At 31.6% G+C, this 25,443-nt stretch overlaps 3 protein-coding genes across 3 annotated transcripts; 1 reads left to right on the forward strand and 2 right to left on the reverse strand.

The window, feature by feature from the left end:
- The first annotated feature begins 1,039 nt into the window (after window positions 1-1,039).
- On the forward strand, window positions 1,040-1,906 carry LOC110637975 (auxin-responsive protein SAUR63-like). Its single transcript, XM_021788363.2, has one exon. It carries the CDS (start codon window positions 1,285-1,287, stop codon window positions 1,729-1,731), a length of 447 nt encoding a protein of 148 aa, XP_021644055.2. The 5' UTR covers window positions 1,040-1,284; the 3' UTR covers window positions 1,732-1,906.
- A 3,870-nt stretch (window positions 1,907-5,776) lies between these two features.
- On the reverse strand, window positions 5,777-8,862 carry LOC110637955 (tryptophan aminotransferase-related protein 4). Its single transcript, XM_021788342.2, has 5 exons — window positions 8,527-8,862; window positions 7,935-8,229; window positions 6,969-7,264; window positions 6,285-6,562; window positions 5,777-6,139 (listed from the first exon to the last, which is right to left on the reverse strand). Exons 1-5 carry the CDS (start codon window positions 8,832-8,834, stop codon window positions 5,949-5,951), a joined length of 1,368 nt encoding a protein of 455 aa, XP_021644034.2. The 5' UTR covers window positions 8,835-8,862; the 3' UTR covers window positions 5,777-5,948.
- Window positions 8,863-19,893: 11,031 nt separating this feature from the next.
- Window positions 19,894-20,950, reverse strand: LOC131171069 (uncharacterized). The gene is made up of 2 exons (XM_058130523.1): window positions 20,323-20,950; window positions 19,894-20,050 (listed from the first exon to the last, which is right to left on the reverse strand). The coding sequence occupies exons 1-2, from the start codon at window positions 20,792-20,794 to the stop codon at window positions 19,989-19,991; spliced, it is 534 nt and encodes a 177-aa protein (XP_057986506.1). The 5' UTR covers window positions 20,795-20,950; the 3' UTR covers window positions 19,894-19,988.
- Between the last annotated feature and the right edge of the window lie 4,493 nt (window positions 20,951-25,443).

The following is a 25,443-nucleotide window of genomic DNA, read 5'->3' on the forward strand; positions in this document are numbered from 1 at the left end:
AATTTTTCCTAGGACTGTGGTGTCACAATGCTCCGTACGAGATTAGGGTTTTGACTGATCTCGCAGTCACTTCCCGGTGCGGTCACTCATCGCTGTGATCCCCGGCTTATTTAACTTTTTATACTTTATTTTCCTTATTTATATTTTTCCTTCTTATACTTGTTATTTATTTTTATCTATGACTTTTCTAGATGTCACAGATATAGCTTCAGATGTCTCAACTGTCCGGGCAGACATCAGGCGCCGGACTAGTAGATTGTATAGGAGTGTCCAATGTGAGGGCGTTACATGTCCTGCTAACTAATTTAATAAAATCAGTTAACAAATTAATATACAATTTTTCTTTTTCATCAAATAAATCTACAGTTACTGTAAATTCAACATTTGCGGTTTTGTTGAGCTCAAAATTCTCCATTCATGAATTAGGTGATGACCAACAATCATAAGTTCACAATAAGGTGAACACAATGCCCATAATTAGCATTTGAAATGATTAAGAATTTAGATTTTATTTAAGTGCAAACTTATATATAATGTTTCTACTGTGATATTGAATTCCAATAAATTTTAATTCAATGATATTGGAATTGTCTCCATAATTATGAGGTCTCGAGTTCAAGTTCTAATTGAAACTAATTGTACTAAAAAAAATTTAAGTATATCATCATTTGCAGTTCATAATTTTCTTAAGTTGCACTATATACGTGTGTGTGCAATATTAAATATTATATATCTTATGTTTTGGATCTATAGTGACCGAATTTAGATAAGAATTTTCCTTAATTTGCACCATCCCCACCTTATGTGAGGCAGTTCTTCATGTTAGGTCTAATCTACCGCAGTTTGTGTGCAGAAATAAAGCATGAACCACTCCACCAAACTTGCACAAATCATTAAATATATATTACTCACCAAGTAATTTGTATGAGTTGTGATAATGAGATATCACCTTATTTGGGACCCATTTGTTGTTAAATCAGTCTACAGAAATATAGATATATCATGTGCAACTCACTTTCTAAGCTCCACCTTTGTGCGTAGATTGCCAAACAAAAACAAACATGCCTGCCTCTCTAACATCTCCTCATTTCTTCTTTATCACATGGTTTTGCTTCCCATGTTACCTTGCCTATGGAGGCCCCATTTAAGGAACTGCCTCTGGCTATATGCATATATAATCAACCCATTTCATTACCTCCTGCACAGCACAAAAATAGAACCCAGCGTTCTAAGGCTTGAAGCCCTTCTTCTTTATTCTACCATCTTAAAAGCTAGATTAACAAGATGATCAGTGCCAAAAAGCTTATCAAACTGGCAAGGAAATGGCAGAGGATGGTTTCTCTAAGGCGGAAAACAATAACATTGCCAAGAAACACAGAGATTGTGGATGCAGAAAATTGCAGCACATCATGCCCCGGCGAGAAAGGTCACTTTGTGGTGTACACAATTGATCAAAGACGCTTTGTGCTTCCCTTAGAATATCTTAAGAGTGATATTGTCAAAGAATTATTCGATCTCGCTGAAGAAGAGTTTGGATTGGCAAGCAATAGTCCTCTAGTACTGCCATGTGAAGCAGGCTTTATGGAGTACATAATTGATTTAATCCAAAGGCGTATGACTAAAGATGTAGAGAAAGCATTGCTAATATCCATCGCTAACATTCGCTGCTCATCATCTATCAGTCCTCATCAAGCAATTACAAGTCAACAATTACCAATCTGCAGCTTCTAATATTCTGTTTTGCAATTGATCTGCATAAGTGTACAGAAATTTTAGAAAAAAGATTTGTAAGACTCTCTTCAATATGAATCAATTAGCGTTTGGACACCACATCTTGCACTTACTGTTTTATCGAATAAGTATTTGCAAGCAATTCTAAGCAAGGGATGCACAATTTTATTCATTAGATTTTTCTTTCTGGGTCTAAGACTGCCATGTCATTGCAGGGATTCTACATCCACACAGTGATCTTAATAATTTTCTTTTAAAAAAATATATTTCACCATGGCTTAATTCTTGTAAATAATTAAAAATCAAAGCCCCTATATACCAATTCCTGTAAAGGATTAATCCTTGGATAAAGTGTGTCCCATTGTCTTCAGTTCTTGAAAGCTGTCATTAACTCTGTTAAAGAATTCATTCATAGATTGAAGAGCTGGAAGACATTGTGGGTCCTGTCATAAAATTATAGCAAAAAATATGTCTAACCAGTCCAAATTTTCTTTCTCACCAAAGTTCATCATGTCCGTAACTACCATTTTTTTTTATTTGCATATGTAAATCAAAAACCAAATCAACATCAGCTTCTAAACACTTATCTTAGCAGAATGAGGTTCAAGGTTAATAATGTTAACAAAAACCTCAAGAAATTTTCTTCTTGAATTTATCTTGCCAGTTATAAATATAATTAAAAAACTCTTATCATGAAACAGATCATGTTTAAGTATTTAACTAAAAAAAATTAAATTTAAATATATTTTAATTAAACGATTTGATTTTTTTAAAAAATGTTTTTATAGATTAATTTAAAAAATAATTTAAAAAAATTGTTTTAGGGATAAATTAATAACAGTGAATGAAATTAACCCATTAAAAATAATTTCTTTTTATTACCATTATAGCTATCACCTGAATTATTGGTTAATCATATATAATATGATTTTATCTATTTAGTTTTAAACTTATAAAATTTTATTTGTCCTGTTCTGATTTAAGTTGTTTGAATAATGGTACACTAAATTATCAATAAAATTTAATCATTTACAATATGTATTATGTATTAGTCATGAGTTCATAGGACTCATAGTTTAGTTTAAGGCAATCTAATATAAATAATATAATTTTTATTATTTACTTATTATATTATATTGAATAAAATATAATTAAATAATAAAAAATATTTAATTATGTAGTCTAGTTATAAAAGATGACAATAGTAATATTAGTTAAAAAAAAGTAAATTAATTAATGCATCTTAAAAAAGCCTAAAACTCTTCCTATGGCAATAGGTTTATTATATAAAAGTAATGTATATGTACATTGTTTTGAAATATTTTTAATTATTAAAAATAAATAAAATATATCATAAATTATATTAAAATTAAAGTAAATTTAATGTAGTATTTATAGCAAAAGGAAGGCGCAAGAAATATTGTTAAAAAATAAATAATTTATTGTTACACTTTCCTTATATTGAGATGAAAGTCTGATAACTCATTAATATAATGTTGGTGTATAAAATAAAATTTATTTTATCATAAAACAAATTCATCTTAAAATTAATTTAAGAAAGACAATAATAATTAATGCAACTTTAATCATTAAATAGTTAAATAATTCAAAATTAATTATAATGACAATAATAAAAAATAAAATAGTAGAACAATAATTTGAAATTATATATGAATACTTATGTCGTTTAAAAAATAAAAGAAATAAATAAAAATTTAAAATTTAATTAATAAAATAAAATATTAAATAGAAATTTAAATGGGACTCAAGCGTTCCTTCTAATTTAGAAAAATCAATTAATTGAAAAAAAAAATAATAAAAGTGAGGTAGCATATCAAACGATTCTAAAGTATAACAGGTAAAAATTGAAAAGAAAGTATTTGTTTTTATTAAGAAAATAAAAATTATAAGAAAACAAAGATACTAAAAATAAAGAATCACAATAGAGTAACACAAAACGGTTGTTAGATTTGTGAATTACACTTTATTACAAATAAATTTAAAAATATTTCAATGAAAATAATAATAATTAAATAGTTTAATAGAAATTGAAATTAAAATGAGAAAAATAATTTGAATTAATATAAGTAGTTTAAAATAGAAATTAAACAGAAATGAAAAAGAGGTGTAAGCATGTCAAAAGATTTCAAGACACTGGAAATAAAGTGAAAAGTTTTTCTAAAAAATAAAGGTACTGAAAATGAGGAATCACAATATAAAATAATCACAATACTATTGTTGGAATAATACACTTTATATTACAAAATAATAATAATAATAATAATAATAATAATAATAATAATAATAATAATAATATAATGGGATCAATTTTTATAATGGAAATTATTTTTTTTTAGTGATTTTAAAAGTATCATTTCTTTATTATGTCAATTTCAAATGTTTAAAATAAATAATTTTAAATATTTTTAATAAAATCAAATTTTAATTAATAGGGAATGAAACTCTTAAATTTATCACTAAACTCTTGTTGGATGCTAAGAATTAATTATTGATAATGTTCCATTTAAATGGATGGAGGAATGGTATTTGTGAGTTGTACGTAGCAATCAAGTGAGTGATATTTACAATATATAACATGAATTTGATTCTCAATTAATTATTGATTCTTTAAGAGTTGTTTTTTATTTTTGATATCATTTGTTATATTTTGATAATTTGATTCCTCATCATGATTCAATTTATTCTGTTATATAGTTGCTTACTCTTATTCTAATTTATCTCATACATATTAGCAAGTATAGAAAAAGAGTTATAGGTTATGAGATAGAGGAAAAATAGCAAATGGTGATGAGATTAGTTTTATATTATGGAGAGATAGCAGCAAAGTAATATAATATTTTAGAGTTATGGGAAATATTATAAGAATGTAGATTAGTATATGATGATTGTTTAGCTACTTTAGTTAGAAATAAATTTTTATTCAGTATAATTATGTTATTGGATTTTATGAGTTCGATGGTCTATGATTTTGACAACTTTGATATGTTTTCCTATCACTATAAGTTATTAAGTTATATTTAACATATTTGCACCCATTAAAGAAATGTCAATAGTTTAATTATTGTAGTAGAAAAGAGCTATCCATAAAGAGGTGGAGTCACCACTATGAGGTTTAACACAACATATATGGAAATGATAATATTTATTTTAATACTTTGGCGTTTCTTCGAATGTTAAGAGCCAATTATTAATAATTTTTACGTAAGTAAAAAATGATTAGAGATTAGAAAGAGTATAATTTAAGTATGATATGGAGATTCTACCCTTGTATAGCGTATTGAAATTGGTTGTTCAATTTATTCAGTTTGTTTTAAAAATCTTATTATTGAATTTAATCATTTAGCTTCTTCATGTTTAATTTCCTCTATTGCATGATGTATATTGTGCATGCCAAGTTATCAAACCTTTTTTCCAAAAACTCATTCCTCTCAACTCATTAGTTTCGCGAGTAAAATATAAGTGAATGTTGAGTATCAGTCGGTGGTTTTAAAACTTTGATTGGCCAAACTCTACGGTCCTGAGAAACAAAGAAAGAATGGATTTTTAATTTAGAGGAAGGGTGTCAGAAAATTTGCTTGCATAGCAATACTAGAGTGCAGAGCCAACGAGAAGGTGTTCTTGACATTAACAAAACTAAAGATTAAAGTAAAAAATCAATTGAAACATTTTTTTATTCATATGGTGGTGAGAACTATTAATAGCAGAGGAAGTATGAAGCATTGATGACAATTACTAATCTGAAGAATAATAGATATAGCACTGTCCTGCAATTTGAAGTTAGCTCAATTGGTACACCTGCAGATAATTGTGTGTGACAGTCATGGTTCTCTTAAAAAAAGCACTGATCTTGTACACTTTATTGTCTATATATAGAAAGTAATAGAGCAGTCTTTTATTTAGGTATTGGTGATCATAATAGCAAAAACTTACCTGATTTTGAAGCAATCTCTTCGACATTTGTATTGGTAAATATAAGGTGAATGTCGAGTATAAGGTAAAATTGAAAATTCAACTATTTATAAAATATATGAAATATTTTAATAAGCTTTATTACTTTTATTCTTAATAATTTTCATGTTTATTTTTATTTAAATACATGTGTATGTATATTGTCTCTCTCTTTCTATATGTATATATATGTTTATTTGTACTTCAACACATGTTGTCCCAACTACCTAGATTTTCTGGATCCGTCCCTAGTCGTAGACCAGTTGGTTAAGCTTGTGAAGCAATAAATCAAAATCATCTTGGCTTCTAATGAGGCTGAGACGAACATAGCGATCTCCTGCGAAGTACAAACTACCACGCCGACCAGTGATATTGCCTGCCTGAAAGACTGCATAACAGTCTTTATCTTTTTCTCTCTCACACTTCACCCATGCATAAGCTGAAATGAACTCACAGCAGTTAGGATTGTAATGCTAGCTTGAATTCGAATTTGCGCAAATTGCAAGAAATTTTTCAAAATTATGCCTAATATAAACTAGAGCCCACATATTCTTAAATGTTTGCAATCTTTAACTGAGAGTTACCTGGTGAAGCTTCCCTGACTTTCTGGAAAAATGTGCAGTAATGGGATTCTATTTTCTGGAGAGAGAAGCGCTTTGACATGGATATTGTGTTGTTCAATATTTCCCAACGTTTCTTCATCGTTTCATGTCCAAATTCAAACATGTCCTTTCCTCCTTGAAGGACTACTTTCAGGAGCTGCAGAGTTCTTAATTGGCTTTCCCGAGAAACCCCCATGGTATTTAATGTCAAATAACTTTGCATGCGTTGATAGATGGCCTCATCCTTTAACACTGCCCAACTGCACAAGGCAAGGGAAAAAACTATTAGGTTTACTTATTTATTTATTTTTTTGATGAACGAAGGGATATTATTAAATGAAAGAAGGGAAGGAGGGGAAAAATCACCAAAAGAAAAGCCCGGAAACAACAGGTTCAACCCAAATACACCCAAACCTAAACAACTAACTTCTAATGTTGATGGAAAAACCCCTCAAAGAAAAGAAAACCAAAGGAGCCATAAATCAAAACACAGGTACACAGATAACCATCACAGACCTAAGCAAACTACAATCAACAGGTCACAAACCAAGAAAACAACCAGCAACGCAATAAACAAGGCCAAGCAAAACCCAAACAACTAAAAGGGCAGTAGCAAACCAAATGCATAAGGCTCAGTGTATAAGAGACTTGGCATTTTTATATTACCCAAATCTAGAGCCAGCATGACCAGTGAGTTTAGAGAGTGTAAATATCATCACATCTTCATCTGCTGGAGCTGGAATTGCTGTAAAATGAGGCCAATAATAGGCAAGATCATAAATTGCTTTCACATTTTGGCCTTGAAGAACTGCCTCGTTCAGCTGGCCATCGGGGTTGTTTGGAGAAGTTACAAACTCGATCATACGATCTGTACTAGTCTCTGAATAGTTTTTCCACAGGGATGCATCTCCTTGAAACCTGTAATCCACTGACCTGAAAAAGTCCGTCTGTTCTTGATAAACCTGTAAGAAGCATTTAAAATCAAATCTCAATATAACATAAGTATATGGCTTGTTCAATTTTGGAAAACTGGAATACTTTGTGTAACAATTTTTTAAGAAAATTGAAAAATAGATTCGTACTCAGACGTGCCATTTTTCCAAATGAGAAATTAGAAGACTAGTTTTTTAGTTTCCCAAAATTTAATTAAGATTTGGAAAATAGCTTTTAAAATTATTTTGCTATTTTCTTTTGCAACAAAAATCTTGTTTTTAAATTGTTCTCCAAATGGAAACAATGATTCTTTTGTAACCAAAATTATACTATAATTTTTTTTATAATTAAAATTAAATAATTATTTAAAAATATTGATTTATAATGATAAGAAAAGAATTATAATATTGTAAAATACATGAATTACACATATAAAAAAATTTTAAAAATAAAACAAATTTTCAAATATATTTTGGAATAATTTATTTTCTAATTATAAAAGATATAATAATTTTTTTAATTTAAAAATTATTTTCTATTATTTATAGCTAATTACATTTTTTTATATTTTTTAAATTTTCTTAAAAAAATAAAAAATATATTATTTTCCACAAATGAACAAAATCAAGAATCTAATGTCAAATCCCAATTCTATAACTATAAAAATTCAAGAAATGAATAACAATTAGTACTACCAACCGGGTAAAAGGGGATTGAAGCTACAACTTTTGCAGGGGATGAGGCATTATTAGGTGATAAAGCGTGAACTGCAGCATTGAGGAGTTGGGTTGAGCCAGCACCAAAAATAATGTACCTTCCTTGTGTTACTGCATTCCCTACAGCGTCATGGAGCTTGCGAATGTGCTTCTCGAGCTCTTGTGAGATGTAGGTTTGATCTCCGAATGAGTAGCTCATCCGATGCCATCCTGCTACAACAACTGCACTGCTGGCTGCATGCTGCATCCAGAAAGGCTCCAAGAATAATGGATCTCCACTGTAACATTTGATTTAACTGTGATGAGCAACATAATAATGAAATGTTCTATGTTTCATTGCCATCACAAATTCATCCCATCGGTGTGAATCTTCTCAATAGAGTTCTGCTCTATGTGCACATTATAGTTTTCTTCAATTTTCATTTCTTTGAAGTTTATTTTTTGTCATTCAGTAGCAGTTTGCCAATTTTATCTTCTATTTACCTGAAATAGTATCATGTTACTCCTGCTCACAAACAAGAACAAAAAGCTTGAGTTTTCTGTGTGTTTTGTGAGTGAGAGAAAAAGAGAAGTACCTATCAGCGTTTGCAGAACAATTAGGGAAGAACTGGGAGCAATCAAGACCTCCATAGCAACTGTTACACTCACAGATTGGTGATTGTCTTTGATCAAGAATGAGGCCATCCAAGAAGGCTCTTCCATGGCCTGAGCAAGAGATGGCTGCTACTGCCTCAGCTTCTTTTGCTGCTCTTCTGGTCCAACCCGCAGGATAAGTCGATCCATCACCCTCACATTTGTATATAAAAATCAGAATAAGAATTATGGATGGCACTAAGCAGCGCGGATGGTAGTGGTTTTTTCTTGTGTTTTCTATTTTACTCATATTTGAATTTTTTTTTTTCTTGTTTTGGATATGTGGCTTATGATCTGTATTTAAGGGGAAGGGAAAGAAAAGTATGCATATTATGGATTTCAAGTTTCCACGTTGATTTTTCTTTTCTTTTTTTTTTTTTTTTATGTTGGTGAATATTACAATATGATGTGCTCAACGGTTTTTTTTTTTTTTAATTATTTTTGGTAAATAGTCTACTATTTTTTGTTTTTTCAACTGCAAAAGAAAACTGCATTACGCATCCAAATACAAAATGGTTTTGAGTTTTCAGGAATGGCTGCTAGCCAATTATAATCTTGGATTCTTGTTTTAGAAAATTCTTGCTTATACTCATTTTATTATATATTTAATATAAATATATGAGATTTATTTACTTTGTATTTTCAGATTTATTTATGACGAATTGAATTTGAGCAAAATATATATTTTAATATTATCATGACAACTATAGCTTCTTGATTACTTTTTATGCTTAAAACGTGAAGAAAGGATGCGAGTTTAACTAATTTTTTTTTATCATTTTTATTTTCGATTATCTGACTTTTCCTTCTTAATTTTAGTCAGAGTTAAAAATCTCTCTATTTGACAGCTTTTTATGAAAAATCAAACTATGAAAAATTTGCATACGGCTACGCACGTGATTGTTACTTGTGATTAATCATTAACTATATAATCTTATCTTAAAATTAAATGGAAGATGAAGAATTCAAATCAAACTTTAGAAAAATTGGAATGTGTTAATATATTTGTTATGAACGTGAGAAAGTGTAAATTATGAAAAAATAAAGTAAATATATAAGACACAAATATTTACGTAGTTCATTCTCCTATATTGAGTTATATCTAAGGGCATATCATGTTCCACTATCTTCGGTAATAAATCATAAATTATAAGCTTAAACCTTTAACTATACGAGCAAGAGTCCTCTCACCAATAGATAGTAATTATACACTTCCTCTACCTAAAGCTAAAATCTCATTGCAATAGGCAAATACAATTATCCTCAATAGTAAAACCTTTTCTTCTTTGGATTGAAAGCCACTCTTCAGTAACAAGCAAAGCCAAATAATATAGTCTTATTCACCTCAATTTTAATCTAATTAAAAATATCACCTGATTTAGAAATAATATACTGAATAATATACTAAATAAAGAAAAGAAAAATTATGAGGGTGGAAATCAATACACAGCCAGATGCGTAACACCCTGACATCATTTAGACTTTTTCCTCCCCAAAAATATTACACTTTGAGCATCGCAATACGCAATTGGCAACCATAAAATTCAACTCAAGACTATTTCACTATTTCTGTAAGAGCATTGTACTTAGCTTCAATATTAGACAATGCAACAGCAGATTATAGAGTTTGTCTTTCAGATTATAGTCTGATGCCGTGCGTATGGCTGTGTTTCATTCAAGATTTGGTCAAATCTCGTGTAAGGTCAAGTGGAGGACTATTAGCAGCTCGTGGAAGACTAGCAAATTTTCAAAAATTGATTTTTCAATTTTATTTTAATTAAAACTTGTACTTTTATTTTAGTATTTTAATTCCTTTTAATTTAAAATTTATTTCGTATTAATTTAGAACTCTAGAATTTATTTTATATTAGAATTGTCTTTTAGCTTCTAATACATCTAAAAGATAAACATATAATTAGTAATCTATTTTTATATCTTTTCAGTGTGCCTTATCAGGATTACTTCACATATTAAAGTAATTTTTTTCTCCAAAATCATGTTAAAAGAATTGTATAATAAAAAAAAATCTTTTTACAAAATTATAAATCACAATATAAAAAATAAAGAATTTAGTAAAATATATTGTTTTTTATTTACTACTTTTTTACTATTTAAAAAAGATATTATTATTTAATTAATTATTTTTAGTATTTTTTGTTTAAATAATTATAAATATAAATATATTAATATTTTATAAAATGCATAATTATTTAAACACAAAATAAATAATTACCTAATATAAAATTTCCCTTAACTCCTCCATTATTTTCCTAGGCATTTGCTACCCATGATGGAAATATATATCAATGGAGAAGCAAATTAAAAGCAAGAAAATATGCATAATTCAGAGACAAAATACAACTTTTCTAATGTAAAATTAATATTAAATCTACTAGAAGATTAAAAAATATGTATATAGAGAGAAAAAAGGCAGAGCACATGCTTCACTCAAACAAAACAAAGGGACCACAATACAAATATATACAATCTCACTAACAAAGCATTGCCCCAAGATTTCAATGGTGTTCAATTAAGAAATATACTCTGCACACAAAAACAATAAGAAACATACCAAGTGAAAAAAAGGACAAATTATGCATTAAACGAATAACAAAAGTAAAATCCAAATTTACCCACCTCACTCCTTGGCAATCTTCAAAAGGTCTTGTTTCCTCAAATCTAGCACAATTTGAGTAACCTTCAACTTAGGGTTAAGAAGCTTAATCTGGTTTGATTAGACCAAGATTTTGGTTTAATTTTTGTATACAGTTGATAATTGATTGAGGTCCAAATAGGTGAATTAACATATTTGGTAAACTAACAAAACTACAGTTAATAGTTGATAGATAATTTATCAGCTATAATTTATATAAATTAATAGCTAATTTGATTTTATTTTTTATTTAGATTATAATATTCTTTAAAAATTATTTATATATATATAAATGTTACTTACTTATATATAATATATAATTATATTGAAATTATATAATATATGTAAAAATATAAAAATACACGTATGTTTACTCTTTTATTTTGGACAATATAATATAGTTTTTGGTATATTATAATTATTTATAAAAATAAAAAATTGTATTAAAACAATAAAATAAGTTTGTACTATACATTAAGGTTCAGTTCTTACCATATTGATTTTCTTTCAATTTTGATTCTCATAGATTTAATTTTTTAGTTAAAAAAATAATAAAACTATATACATTTCATGACCCAACTCTATGAACCAGACCGGCACTAGGACTTGAGCTGGTAAGTCTCATTATTTCTAAACTCATAATCAAACCCAAACTCAAGGCTCAAACATAAAGAATAAAATATTATTAAACATCATAAAATATCATAAAACTCGATTCTGAGTGCCAATGAGTTATCGCTGATATGATTAAACCTAAACAAAATTTATAAATTATTAATAATTATCATATAATTATATTTAATTTATGAAAATTGAAAAGACTCGAAAATCTCACTGTTCACTTAGATTGTCTGATGATCACCTTTTTTAAATAATATCTGATTGGAGTGAGGTTAGTTCTATCTCGAAGGTAAAGATGTGTTGAGTTCATCGATAGTCTTGAATCGCTAATTAATCCGATGACTGGATTGACTGGAATCTAGCCGGAAAATAGCAAAAAAACTCACTTTTCTCTCTCCTCGTTTCTTGTGATTCCGGTGGTTGTTGGTGGCGAGGTTTGTCAAGAAATCTTCCTCGGGATGAGGGGGGCCGAATAAGGGTGGTGGGGTGGCCGGACATTGGCTAGAACAACCAACACGGCTGATTTTCTCCATGCGATTCGGTGGGTCTCCAAAAAGGATTCTCCCATTTGCCATACCATTCGCTAGACTTAAAGGCTGCATTGGCATCACTGAGTGAGTTGGAGCCGCTTGCTCTCGTTGTCAGCAGTGATGGTGGTCGACGACAGAGAGAGAAAGAGCAGGGAGGGAGAAAACACGTGGGAGCGAGTTGTTTTAGATTTTTTTTTTTTTACTTTTAATTTTATTTTGATCCTTGAAACTTCAAAAGTTTTTCAACTATAACACATTTGAATGACCACGACGATGATGCATGTAATAAAATTATTACTTTAAGGAAAAATACCATCCTAAAAATATTAATTTAACTAAATGAAAAAATTATTAATAAAACAATACTTTAATTAAAATTATTTTATTAAAAAAAAGGTTGTTACAGCACACCCTTACCTTTAATGCTAAACAAATAAAAGTAAGAAAAAAATATTAATAATTATAATAATATAAATATTCATCTATTTAATTAATATATAACTCTATGACAGCAAATTTTAGGAAACAAAAATTATAAAATAATTACAATAATATAAAAATATATGCAAATAAATTAATTAAACTTTGTTTAATTGTCGTTAACATTTTTTATTAGTATTAATTTTTTTATCAAAATCAAATAAAATTTAATTGAAATTGTACTTTTAGTTAGTTCTTAAAATTAATATTCATCTCTAGTTGATTTAGGTTATATATTTTATTTTAATTTTTTGTAATTCATAATTTTGAAATAAGTTTAAAAAAAAAAGTTTAGTTTTATTTAATATTTATAATTTTACAAACATTTTTGTTACTATAGTTTATTTTGTTATAAAAGATTCAAATTAATTTATGATATTTAATTGGTAGTTGGTAGTTGCATTATTGATATTTAATATGATATTTAATAATGTTTATAATTCTTTGAACTTTATATGATATTTAATTGGTAGTTGCATTATTAATAACAAATCACCCATTTAATAAATTATAAGAGATAAATGGATGTACAAAGTGAAATAAGACAGAGATAAATGGAGCATTTCCATATTACTGTAATTTCGATACATAAAATGTTTATATTCTCATAAAATGTTTATTCTCTAATTATTGATATTTATTTCTGCAATTGATTTTTATTTGTATTATTAAAAATAGACGTCAATGTTATCCATGATTTGGGCAATTATTAGAATTTTTTTAGGTAATTTTTTAAAAAAAAGTGAGGAAAGATTTATATATAAGAAAAAGGCGTTTCTTTTTTTCTTATAATAAAAAAACATTTTTTTATTTTATTTAACAATTAATAATACATTTACTTCTTTAATCTTTAGTTTAATTAAAATTTTATGTTATTAGACTTTTAAATCAAATGGAATTGTAACAGAAATAACTTTTTATTCATATTTTTATTTTAACGAATTTTTGATTTATAATTATATTTTCACGCTGTTAAAATTTTTAATAATATTAAAAATAAAAATTTTAAAGGTATTTTTCTCTATCAATAAGTTCGCTTCCTCATTTATACATTTATATCTATTATAGATAGATATATACTAGATTTTTTGAAAAAATTATACTTTTAATTCTTTTAGAGATATATATATATATATATATATATATATATATGTATATATATATATATATATATAATTACATAATATATATTCTTATTAGTCATTATACATATGACATAGTTTTAGCAAGCGTTTACGATATATAATGTCATGACCCAACCTATAGGCCGGACCGGCATTAGGACCTGGGCCAACCTAAAGCCCCTGAGGCCCATAGTAAGCCTAACTATTCCTCAACCCAACTCTAAGCCCATTTGGGCCCAATTTCAAGAATTCAACCGGACAGAGTCCGGCCATAAAATGGACCATTTAACGGAGAGTTTTTGACTCACCCGACCTGTAAACACAATATATAATCATCTGGGGAGCTCAGCTCACCCTCAACATAATCAAATATCATAAAAATAAATGGGAGCTCGGCTCCCTCATCAAATCCAACCATACATGCTTTTAATAAGTTTACAGGTCCAACATGACAATTATATTACAGACCCAATCAAATAAATATTTCTAACATATGCAAAAATTCTAGGAGTTAACAGAATTATACAAACATTAATAAACGACCTGCGAAGAAGAAAAGCAGGTTAACCACAACAATAATCCTCCTGTAGCCTGGAAAAAATAATGAACAGGAGTGAGCGTTCGACTCAGAGAGTAAAATATCAATTTTAACCATAATCTCTACCTTGTGGAGTGAAATGCAACACTGTCATAAATTTCCTACAAATCACATCAAAAAGGCAATTTGGAGCACTCACACACCCGATAATGTCAAACAATACATATACGGGAGCTGATCCCCTATACAGCCCTCTTAATCCAACCTCTGCCAGCGAAGATCTCAAGCCAGACTTTCGCTTAATAAACCAAATACGGGGTCCCAGCGAAGAACTCAAGCCGTGTCTACCCCGAAGGACTGGGTCCCAGCGAAGATCTCAAGCCGTGTCTACCCGTCCTGTCCATATCCAACACCATACCACACGCACGCCAACGCACGCACACTACTCCAAATTACTACAACAACATCCATGACACTTTAACAGTTGTGAATGCAACATAAAATGCGCCTAGAGTTTAACTACATAGATATATATTTATAAGTGATGCATGGGCATGCTTGAACATATAATAATATCGAAATTACAATTAAAATTAATATTTTACTCACAGACTTAACTGCAGTCACTGTGGCGGCTGGGCGGAGGAGGAAGGCTGTCCCGGCTCACCTGACAATTTTTATCACAATTATTTAATAAATTTGACTCAATACAAACTAAGAAAAGACCAAAGATGTCCTAAGTCATGCCGAAAATCCGGTAGAGTCTCCCCTATACCTAGGACCTACCCAACCTGCAAATGGGTTTAAAACGCACTTCTATATCCACAAACCATACACTCACAACTCAATCACATCACACAGCCCCTCCTGGGCCCATCCAAACAGTCATCAATCACAATATGTAAAATTACAGTTTAGTCCTTATAATTGACCCTTTTGCAAAAACTACCCAAATGAGTTCTAAAAATTCTAAAACTTTGCCCCGCGGTCCTTAGCATTATTACTAAGCTAATGCAAAAGAAATTATAATTTTCTGAGCTACCATGAATATTTATGGATTTTTAATCCAATTCAAGCACTAGACAATTAAGAAAAAGTGAGGTTCGGGTTTACCTATGCCGATTCTGACTCCGAGGACGCGCTCGGGATGTCTGACAACGATGGGGGTAGCCAAAATCTCAACCCAATTCCAAGACTTTTTCGGTAGCCTGTCTGTCTGGCCGGAAATTCATAGACCTAGGCAACTGTCAAATTTTCACGAATTAAAGGTACTTACACGAAGCCCACAATACGGGGGTTAGTATATAATTTTTATAAAATTTTCTAAGCTCATTTAATGCTCGGAAAAATACTACGAAGTTTCATGGGACCCACCGAAAAATGATGTCAAAAAATTTTGAAATTTATATTGCCGCGAAGCTCTCGATGAGTTGAGCACTCCTATACTCTCGGTTTTCTCGTGGGGTTCACGGTTTGCGAAAAATCTAGCTCAAAAGTCGAAATAGGCTAAAACTTCCCGGACAAGAATTGGGCAAACCGCTGAATGGATTTTGGTGTTCTTGGTGTTTATGAAAAGCTCTCGAGGTGTAAAAGAGGTTTGACACAAGACCCGGTCCGATCGGTGGCCGGATCGGCCAGAATGGTGGAGCATTGCGCGCGAGCAGGAGAGGACTTCGCGCGCGTTTTCCGGCCGTTTGGAGAGCCGGCCGGCGGTGGGGAAGGCTAGGGAGGCGCGCCGGCGAGGTGGGGAGGCTGCGACGCGGCGTGGGGAGGAGGGAGGAGAGAGAAAATGGGAGAGAGAGGAAGAGGGACGGGAACGCATGGGGAAGGGAAGAAGAAGAAAAGAAAGTGCCGGTCTGATCCGTTCCGGTTCGATTCGGTCGTTCCGATTCAGGATACAAAATTTTAAATTTTTACTCTGCCTTGGGACTGAAAACGAGGCCCAAAAATTTCGAAAAAATTCTATAAAAGTCAGAAAAATTCATAGAATCCAAATATATTTTTAGTTTTACCACGTGGTCTTTAAATTAATTTTTAAAAATCATCAAAGTTTTAAATTTTTGGAAAATCGAACCCGATTTCTAAAATCCGAAAAATTTCAAATAATTTCCTAAAATTTAAATAAAATAAAATATTAATATTTACCCACAAAATAATAAATTCAAAAATTAGGAGTGTTACATATAAACTATAATTAATTATAAGCTATTAGCTATTAATAATTAGCAATAACTATCTGTTGTATTAAACAGTTAAACTTAATGGTCATTAGTAACAAAATTGAATATTCATGAAAAGTTTACGGGTCAGTTTGATTCTTTCATCAATTTTAACAATTCTTTGAGGTTTTAAATTTGAGTTGAAATCCTAATCACAACTAAATTAAATCAATACATTTTAATTTGATGATATTAAAATTATTTTAAAATTAAAGGATCTTAAATTTTATCTCGATATGTAAATTGAAAAGGCTTTTAAACCCTCTAAATATATTTCGTTATGTTAGAAGAAAGAATACAAGTAATGAAGAAAAGGATTGTGTATTTGTCTGTGTCTCATTTACAGAGATATTACATCTATTTATACATGAAAATATGAACTAATTTGGACAAGAATAATAATTGCTATAATTATGCTACACAAATCTCCTATAATCATGCTAATTGCTGTAATTATGCTACACAAATCTCCTATAATCATGCTAATTGCTGTAATTATGCTAACACCCCCCCTCAAACTCAAGGTGGTAGCACAGGTGCCAACTTGAGTTTGCTTAAGAGATCCTGAAAGCGAGCGGGAGGATGCGTTTTGGTGAATATATCAGCGGTTTGGCTGACAGAGGAGACAGGAATCAAACATATGGTGCCATGAGCAACATGATGACGTACAAAATGACAATCAATTTCGATGTGTTTGGTACGCTCATGAAATACATCATTATGAGAAATCTGTATGGCACTTCTATTATCGCAATGAAGCATTGTAGCAGAAGAATGAGTGACACCCAAATCAGTTAATAACCACCGTAACCAAAGTAATTCAGATGTAGCATCAGCAAGAGCACGATATTCAGATTCTGTGCTAGAACGTGCAACAACAGTTTGCTTTTTGCTACGCCAAGAGATAAGAGAATTACCCAAGAAGAAACAATAACCAGTTGTAGAGCGATGATCTGTTAGATCACCAGCCCAATCAGCATCAGAGTAGCCAGATAATACTAGGGAGGAGGTAGCGAAAAAGTGCAAACCATGAAAAAGAGTGCCTTTGATATAACGAAGGATTCAATGCATGAGAGAAATGAGTTGAGCGAGGAGCGACATAAACCGGTGACTGATGAACAAAGATATGAAATATCAGGTCGAGTAACTGTGAGATAAACAAGACTCCCGACAAGCTGTCGATATAAAGTAGGATCATCAAGAGGAGTGCCATCAAGAGGTGTAAGTTTGCAATTGAGCTCCAATGCCAATGGGGTTGATACTGTTTTGCTATCAGTGATGCCTGCTCGAGAAAGTAAGTCGGATGCATACTTGGCTTGAGATAGATAATAGCCATCAGAATTTTGAGAAACTTCAAGACCCAAAAAATAGCTGAGAGAACCCAGGTCTTTCATTTCAAAATGTTGATTGAGATAATGTTGTAACTCTAGAATACCAGACGAATCATCTCCTGTTATTATCATATCATCAACATAAAGCAACAGAAGAACAATACCACTGTTAGTTCGGCGAGTGAATAATGCAGAATCATGTGGACTAGAGAGAAAACCAAGTTGAGCAAGAGTGGAACTAAATTTGGCAAACCAGGCCCTGGGAGCTTGTTTTAATCCATATAAGGCTCGCCGAAGTTTGCAAACCTTATGAGGAGAATGATAACCAGGTGGAGGATGCATATAAACCTCTTCTGTTAAATCACCATGAAGAAAAGCATTTTTGACATCCATCTGGAAAAGTTTCCATTTACGAACTGCAGCAATAGCTAAGAGACTGCGAATAGATGTTAATCGGGCCACTGGAGCAAAAGTTTCTTCATAGTCGATACCATACTCTTGAGTGTACCCTTTGGCTACTAAGCGAGCTTTGTAGCGTTCAATAGTTCCATCAGAACGGGTCTTGATTTTGTAAATCCATTTGCAACCAATAGGGGTCTTGTTTGGTGGAAGATCAACTACATCCCAAGTATGAGTTTTCTCTAAAGCCCAAGTTAAATCGAGTCATAGCTTCGCCAAAAAGGGTCAAGATTGCCTCACGATAAGAACGAGGCTCATGAAGGGTTGCAATAGTAGAGTAACAAAGTGAAAATCGAAGATAATGAGGAGTTTCTCTTACGGGTAGAACGACGAAGAGTAGTGCTAGGAGGAGATGCGCGCAGTCTTTGGATCAACAAGCGGTGCCGATTCAACGAGGCGGTGTAGGTGGGCTAATATTGAGCACATCACAAATAACTGCATCAGGACTTGGAACCAGCTCTTTGGAGGAGTCAGTGATAAATAGAGAGTCGATGATGTGAGTGATGAAATTTGGAAAGAGAAGAGAACATAGGATTTTCCCAAAAGGTAACATGACGAGAGATGCGTAACTATTAGAAAACAGGATCCCAACAACGATACCCTTTGTGTTCAATGCCATAACCAAGAAAACAACATAGACGAGCACGGGGTTCTAATTTGGTATGTTCATGAGGTTGTAAAAGAACAAAATAAACACATCCAAAAGGTTTAAGGATGGAATAGTCAGGAGGTTGTCCAAACAACTTTTCAAAAGGAGATAAATTATGAAGAACCAAGGTAGGAAGACGATTAATAATATAAACAGCATGAAAAGCTGCTTCTCCCCAAAATTTTTCTGGACATGAGGCAGAAAGAAGAAGAGTACGTACAGAATCAAGAATATGGCGATGCTTGCGTTCGGCTCGCCCATTCTGTTGAGAGGTGTGAGGACAAGAACGTTGAACAACGGTGCCTTGTTGACTAAGAAACTGAAGTAAAGAAGAATCCGGATATTCCATGGCATTGTCTGTTCGGAGAATTTTAATGTCACAAAAGAACTGAGTTTTAATCATTTTTGCAAATGTGATGTAAATTTGTGATAACTCAGATCGATGTTTCAAAAAATATATCCAAGTAAACCGAGAATAATCATCAATAAATATTACAAAATAACGAAAACCATTTATTGAAGAAATAGGAGAAGGACCCCAAATGTCAGAATGAATTAAACCAAAAGGAGTGTCTGAAGTAGTATTATTATGAGAAAAAGATAATGCAGGTTGTTTTGCAAGCTGACAATTTAAACAATTAAATGACTCAAACTTAGTAGATCCTAATAATCCACGAGAAATTAAAGGTTGAATTTTATTGGTAGAAGCATGACCAAGACGAAGATGCCATTGGTGAATGGAGGAATTAGGGATTGTAGCTGCAGACACAAATCTCTGAGGAAGATGTAAAGATGTAAGCTCAAATAATCGACCCACTCTGCGACCCTCCCCAAGAATCTGTCCCGTTTGTGGATCCTGTACCTGGACACCATGGTGAGAAAAAATAATATTTAGTCCTTTTTCACACAACTGACCAACAGAAATAAGATTGAGTGCCAAATTAGGGATATAATAGGTGTCAGGGAGATGAAGATTTGAGGTAGACACATGACCAGTATGTGTGATGTTCATTTTAGTACCATTTGCAGTATGGATTGGTGGTAAGGAAGATACAAGTTTTACAGAAGACAAGAATTTAAGATTAGTGGTCATATGATTACAACATGCAGAGTCAAAAAGCCAATAAGAATTACCCGGAGTGGCAGACATGGCAGCAGGAGAATTAGAAGAGATAACCTGTTTGAATAGTGCCTCAAGATCACTCATGGTGATGGCAGTAGAGCCCTCAGTAGCAGCAACAGCAGTGACAGAGGAAGATCCAGGCTTTGAGACATTCTTGAATTTAGACTGCCCTCCTTTTTGTCTTGGAGGACGTGTGGGACAATGTTCAAGAATATGACCGTAACCATGACAATATTTGCATTTTATAGTAGGACAATATGCAAAAGCATGACCAATTTGATTATAATTCTTACAAAGTTGATTGCCAGATTTCTGATGTGAGGATCGAGTAGTTGCAAGAGCAGCTTCAAATTGAGGAGTTTTATCCAAACTGAGACGAGTCTCTTCAAAAATAATCTCTTGAATAGCAGTTTCCAATGATGGGAATGGATTTCGATGTAGCAGGGACGCTCGAACGGCCTCATATTCTGATCGAAGAGCCATTAGAACTTGAATGAGATGAAGATGATCTTCACTGATTTTGGCCTGAGATATTTGATTCCAAATAGGTTGGACCTGGGCAAGAAAATCATTCACAGATTGACCTGCTTCTTGTTTCAGATTATGAAGAGTAGTCCACAACTGATAATAGTGGGCAAGTCCAGTGGTCTAATATCGATTAGCCAAAAAATCCCAGATTTCTTTTACAGAGTTATAATTAGCAAACTGGATGTGGATGGATGAGACAGAGGTATTGCGAAATCAGGTGATGATCTGATGATTTTTACTATCCCAATCCTCAAGACGGTCAGCAAATTTTGCATCAGTTTCATCGTTCTCTCTTGTCGGCGCAGTGATATCTCCGGTAACAATACACCAAAGCTTACGACCTATCAAAAAACTTTTCATTCATTGAACCCAAAGATTATAGTTGGAACCAGTCAGAACTGTTGCAATAGGTCTTGAAATATCAGATTTCTCCATTGATAACAAGATGAGGAGGAAAAAAAATGGTATAATAATAGGTATGAAAGAATGAACCAGAACAGGTTGTAGAGAGAGCAGAGAGACCCCAAAAACTAGAAATAAAAGCTTTATGGCTCTGATACTATGTTAGAAGAAAGAATACAAGTAATGAAGAAAAGGATTGTGTATTTGTCTGTGTCCCATTTACAGAGATATTACATCTATTTATACATGAAAATATGAACTAATTTGGACAAGAATAATAATTGCTATAATTATGCTACACAAATCTCCTATAATCATGCTAATTGCTGTAATTATGCTAACACGTTATGCATTTCTTTTTTTTTTTTGGTTCAAATTTCCTTTATTTTAGAAAATATCTTAAATCGAAGTCAAATTAAATGTCAATTTTAAATTAAAATCAGATTTTAATAGCTTCTAATAAACATATTTAAGATAGTATGTCAAATAAGTTCTAACAATGTATGTCATAAAACAAAGAGCTGCCAACCTAAATTAAAAAAAAAAAAAAAAAAAAATTGCTGCCAACCTAAATCAGTAGCTTGCTCAGGGTTCCATAGTATGCTTCGAATTTAACCTCTCAAAAAAAAAAAAAAAAAAGAAAAAAGAAAAAAAAATTATGCTGGCAGGAAAATTTAACTAGTGAAAACATTTTTACCTATGCGTGTAGTGCTTTTAAACAGGCGAAGAGGCGAATATGTGAAGCAGAAGAATATGCAATCTGTGGGCTTTTTACAATTTTATGGTGAATGGAAAAAAAAATTATAAATTTAGAGTGATGTTGAAATTATTTAAAAGTTAACAAAAATTATATATTAATTGGTGGAAGAGTAAATTTAAAATAAATAAATTTAAATTAAATGTAAAATTAAAAATTGAAAATAAAAGTTAAGTAAAAAAATAAAAAAATAAATATAAACGTAAAAAAGTAAAAGTTAAGTTAAAAATTAAAAATAAAAAATTATAAATTTAAATTTAAGTGAAAGCAAAGTAAAAGTTAAAATAAATTTAGTTGGGATATTAATATTTGAATGATGTGAAGATACAATTATTGTTTTGAGGAGTGTTATTCAAATCAGAAGATCAAACCTTAAAGATAAAGTCGGATGGGCCAAATAAGGGCATAGGAAGGGGGAATAGGAGAAATATGAAATTGAAGCAGTTGGTACGCATGCAATTAAACTTAAGACCAATGAGAATGGGGGAAGGAGAACAACAAAAACCAGTATTTATGAGCAATGTGATTCAAGAAGGAATATAGACTGACATTTTCCAAGTTGAGGCTGTAACACCCCTATTTGTATAGCCTGGTATATTTCACTGTTTTGATGACCCGTGTCGATCCGGACAATTAAGGGGATTAGAACCACACGTAAGACAACTAGATAAGCCATAAACACAAATAATTAGTAATTGCCAATTGGTTAAGTATAAATAAGAAGAACAGAACATAAGAAGTTAAACGAGCCGAGAGTCACAATGATGGGTGACCTTCTCGGAAACGACTACGAAGTCGATTTAAACTCAAATTTCGAACCGTAAAATGTGACGTCGCGGTCCTTAGGACCATTATGAACACAGTGGAAAAGAGAAAATCACGAAAAAGATATGTTAAGCCAGTCAAATAATTAGGTCAGGGAGCCAGAAGAAATATTAAATTATTTGCAAACCGGGTTGAACCGGAGAGGGGCCATTTGGTCAATTGACCCCGAGATTGACTCCTGACCTAACTGTCAAATAAAATCGGAGAAAAGAAAATTTCGAAATCGAGAATCAAATTAAAGAACTAATAAAAAAAAAGAAAATGAAAAAGGTGTAGGAAGATGACATCATGCATGACATCATGCATGATGCCATAAATCCTATAATTAATAAATTAGATGAAATGGATTTTTGGGTCTTCCATAAGACAAAAGGCATAAAGAAAGAAAAGAAAAAAAAAAAAAACAAAACACAAAAGTCTTCTTCAACCCGTCACTCTCCCTCTCCCTCACATCTCCATTGTTAAAACTCCATTAAAGCTTGCTTCAAGCTCTTAAATCCCTACTAAACCCCAATTTCTCCCATAATTACTACATAAAAACTTGTTTTAGTCACTTGAGAAGAGGATTGAGCAAGAAAGAAGGAAGGAAAGAGGGGTGGAATTGAAGATTGAAATTCAAAGTTTAAGGTTAGTGAATTTAAATTGAAAATTTATGTTTAATATTTGTGTTCTTGGTGTAGGTAACTTAGATCTTAACTTAAAATGAAATAAAAACATTTGTGAAGGACCAAACTGAAAATTTGGCCAACTAGGGTTACTATGCATATGTTTGAGTTTTCATTGAAATTAAATTGTAGTCAAGTTTGTATGGATGTGCTAATGAGATTGGTATGCTTAAATGTGGTTAAATGCAACAAGTTAGTAAGTTAGGGTTTTGGGACTCTTAGGGTTAGAGACAAAAATGTGAGAAACTTGTAAATGGTGTCTTTGACCTAATGTGAAGTGAGAAATGGTCATTTGTGACCTAATTAAGTGTGTTGAAGTGTTTGAATCAAAGCTAAATTCGGATTGAGTGTGGTCATGCTGCTGGCAGCATGACCAAGTTACCTTTGAGGGATCAAAAATGAAATTTTACAAGTCCAATTAGTATAGGACTAATCGGGAATGAAAATAGACACTAAATGACACAATTTTCATTTAGGAAGCATGCCCAAAAAGTGACTAAAACCTAGTGAACAAATTGACCAAAGTTAGAAAATTGCAGGCTTCCCTATACAAACTGACCAAATGAATAGTATTTGTTCATTTGGTCATAACTTAAGCTAGAAAGGTCTAAATGACCTGAAATTTTACCAGTGGTTAGATGAGATATAGATCTAAAACTTTCATGAAGAACATAAACCCAAATTATGCCATTAACCAAGTCATTTGGCCACCCCAAGTTGGTGACCCAAAACTGCCAGCACCAAAAATTGCCCAGAATTCTGGGTTGAATCCAATTCGGCAGCCATGGTTCAAATGGCCATAACTTGAGCTACAAAACTCCAATTGGGGTGATTCAAAAAGGAGAATAAACTTAAGACATTAGGAAACATTTTCTATGAAGAAAGTTTTGCCAAATTCCAACAGTAAAATGACCAATGGAACAGTGCAACTTAGGACTCCAAAACTGAAAATTGGTAATTTTGCCTAAAAGACCTAAGTTTTGAGAAAATAACCAAAACCAACAAATTTAGTGACCAAAATGTGGTATGTGGGTGAAGTTGGAATTCCCATACCTATTAAGCCTTAGAAAGTCAACAAATTGACTTGAATAGTGTAGTGAATAGTAACCCTGAAACATAAAATTTAAAGAACATCGAGTTTAGCGAATATAAACTAGATAAAAGTGAATTTGAATTTAGTTTCGGATTTATGCTAAGTTATAGTACTGAAACACTGTGAAACTGTGTGTTTCAGCTGAAAAAGACTTGGAAGGTCTGAGAGAGTGAGTCAAGGCCTAGAGGCGAATCACGTCAGGTTTGTACATAATAAATCTTAATTGAGCATTTTGTCATTGAAAAATTGATTTAGTATAATTTATGAAAAATTGATGTTAATTATGAATTGTGTTGCCACATTGTGAATGAAATTATGACTTTGGAAATTTATCGAATTTCTCATGAATTATTTGAATAAAATGTTTGAAATGGATTTTTGATTCACACTTAGCATGACAGTGCCTTATTACTCCTCCTCCATTCATGGGATGAGATCGATTATTTTTCCTCCCTCTCTGGTTTACCAGTTGAGGTTATAGATCGGATGAGTACTCATTAGCTAGCTAGCCACCTCCCTCATTGATTTCGATTAGTGGGGTTGTAGATTGCTTTGTCGTGGTGTACAACACAGCATTGATCGAAAATTTTGTGTCATTGCTTAAGTTGTGTAAGATTTGGCAACACTTTGTTTATTAAATTATTTGATCAAATTGTGTTATTATGAGTTTTGATAATTTGTGAAATGTGATTGAGAAATATTTAAATTGTGTTTTGTCAATGAATGATTTATGTATTATATTTTAAAATTTTATTGTGCACCACTGAGTATTTTTATACTCAGCGATAGCTTATTTTGCTGTCGCAGATAAGAGTAAGGAGAAAGCAGCAGAGTGAGCTGCTATTGAATTGAGGACCACACT

Source organism: Hevea brasiliensis, chromosome 12 (genome assembly GCF_030052815.1).
Source record: "Hevea brasiliensis isolate MT/VB/25A 57/8 chromosome 12, ASM3005281v1, whole genome shotgun sequence".
NCBI classification, from domain to species: domain Eukaryota; kingdom Viridiplantae; phylum Streptophyta; class Magnoliopsida; order Malpighiales; family Euphorbiaceae; genus Hevea; species Hevea brasiliensis.

Bases quoted from the DNA above. Each gene is read 5' to 3' on its own strand.
- LOC110637975 (XM_021788363.2), top strand. From the start codon at position 1,285: ATGATCAGTGCCAAAAAGCTTATCAAACTGGCAAGGAAATGGCAGAGG.
- LOC110637955 (XM_021788342.2), bottom strand. From the start codon at position 8,834: ATGAGTAAAATAGAAAACACAAGAAAAAACCACTACCATCCGCGCTGC. The intron at 7,265-7,934 runs GTTGGTAGTACT...TGCTTCTTACAG, and splicing joins CTTCAATCCCCTTTTACCCG to GTTTATCAAGAACAGACGGA. The intron at 6,563-6,968 runs GTAATATAAAAA...TGCCTTGTGCAG, and splicing joins CATGCTGGCTCTAGATTTGG to TTGGGCAGTGTTAAAGGATG.
- LOC131171069 (XM_058130523.1), bottom strand. From the start codon at position 20,794: ATGGCTCTTCGATCAGAATATGAGGCCGTTCGAGCGTCCCTGCTACAT. The intron at 20,051-20,322 runs GTAATTCTTATT...CATGGTGTCCAG, and splicing joins TGCCATGTCTGCCACTCCGG to GTACAGGATCCACAAACGGG.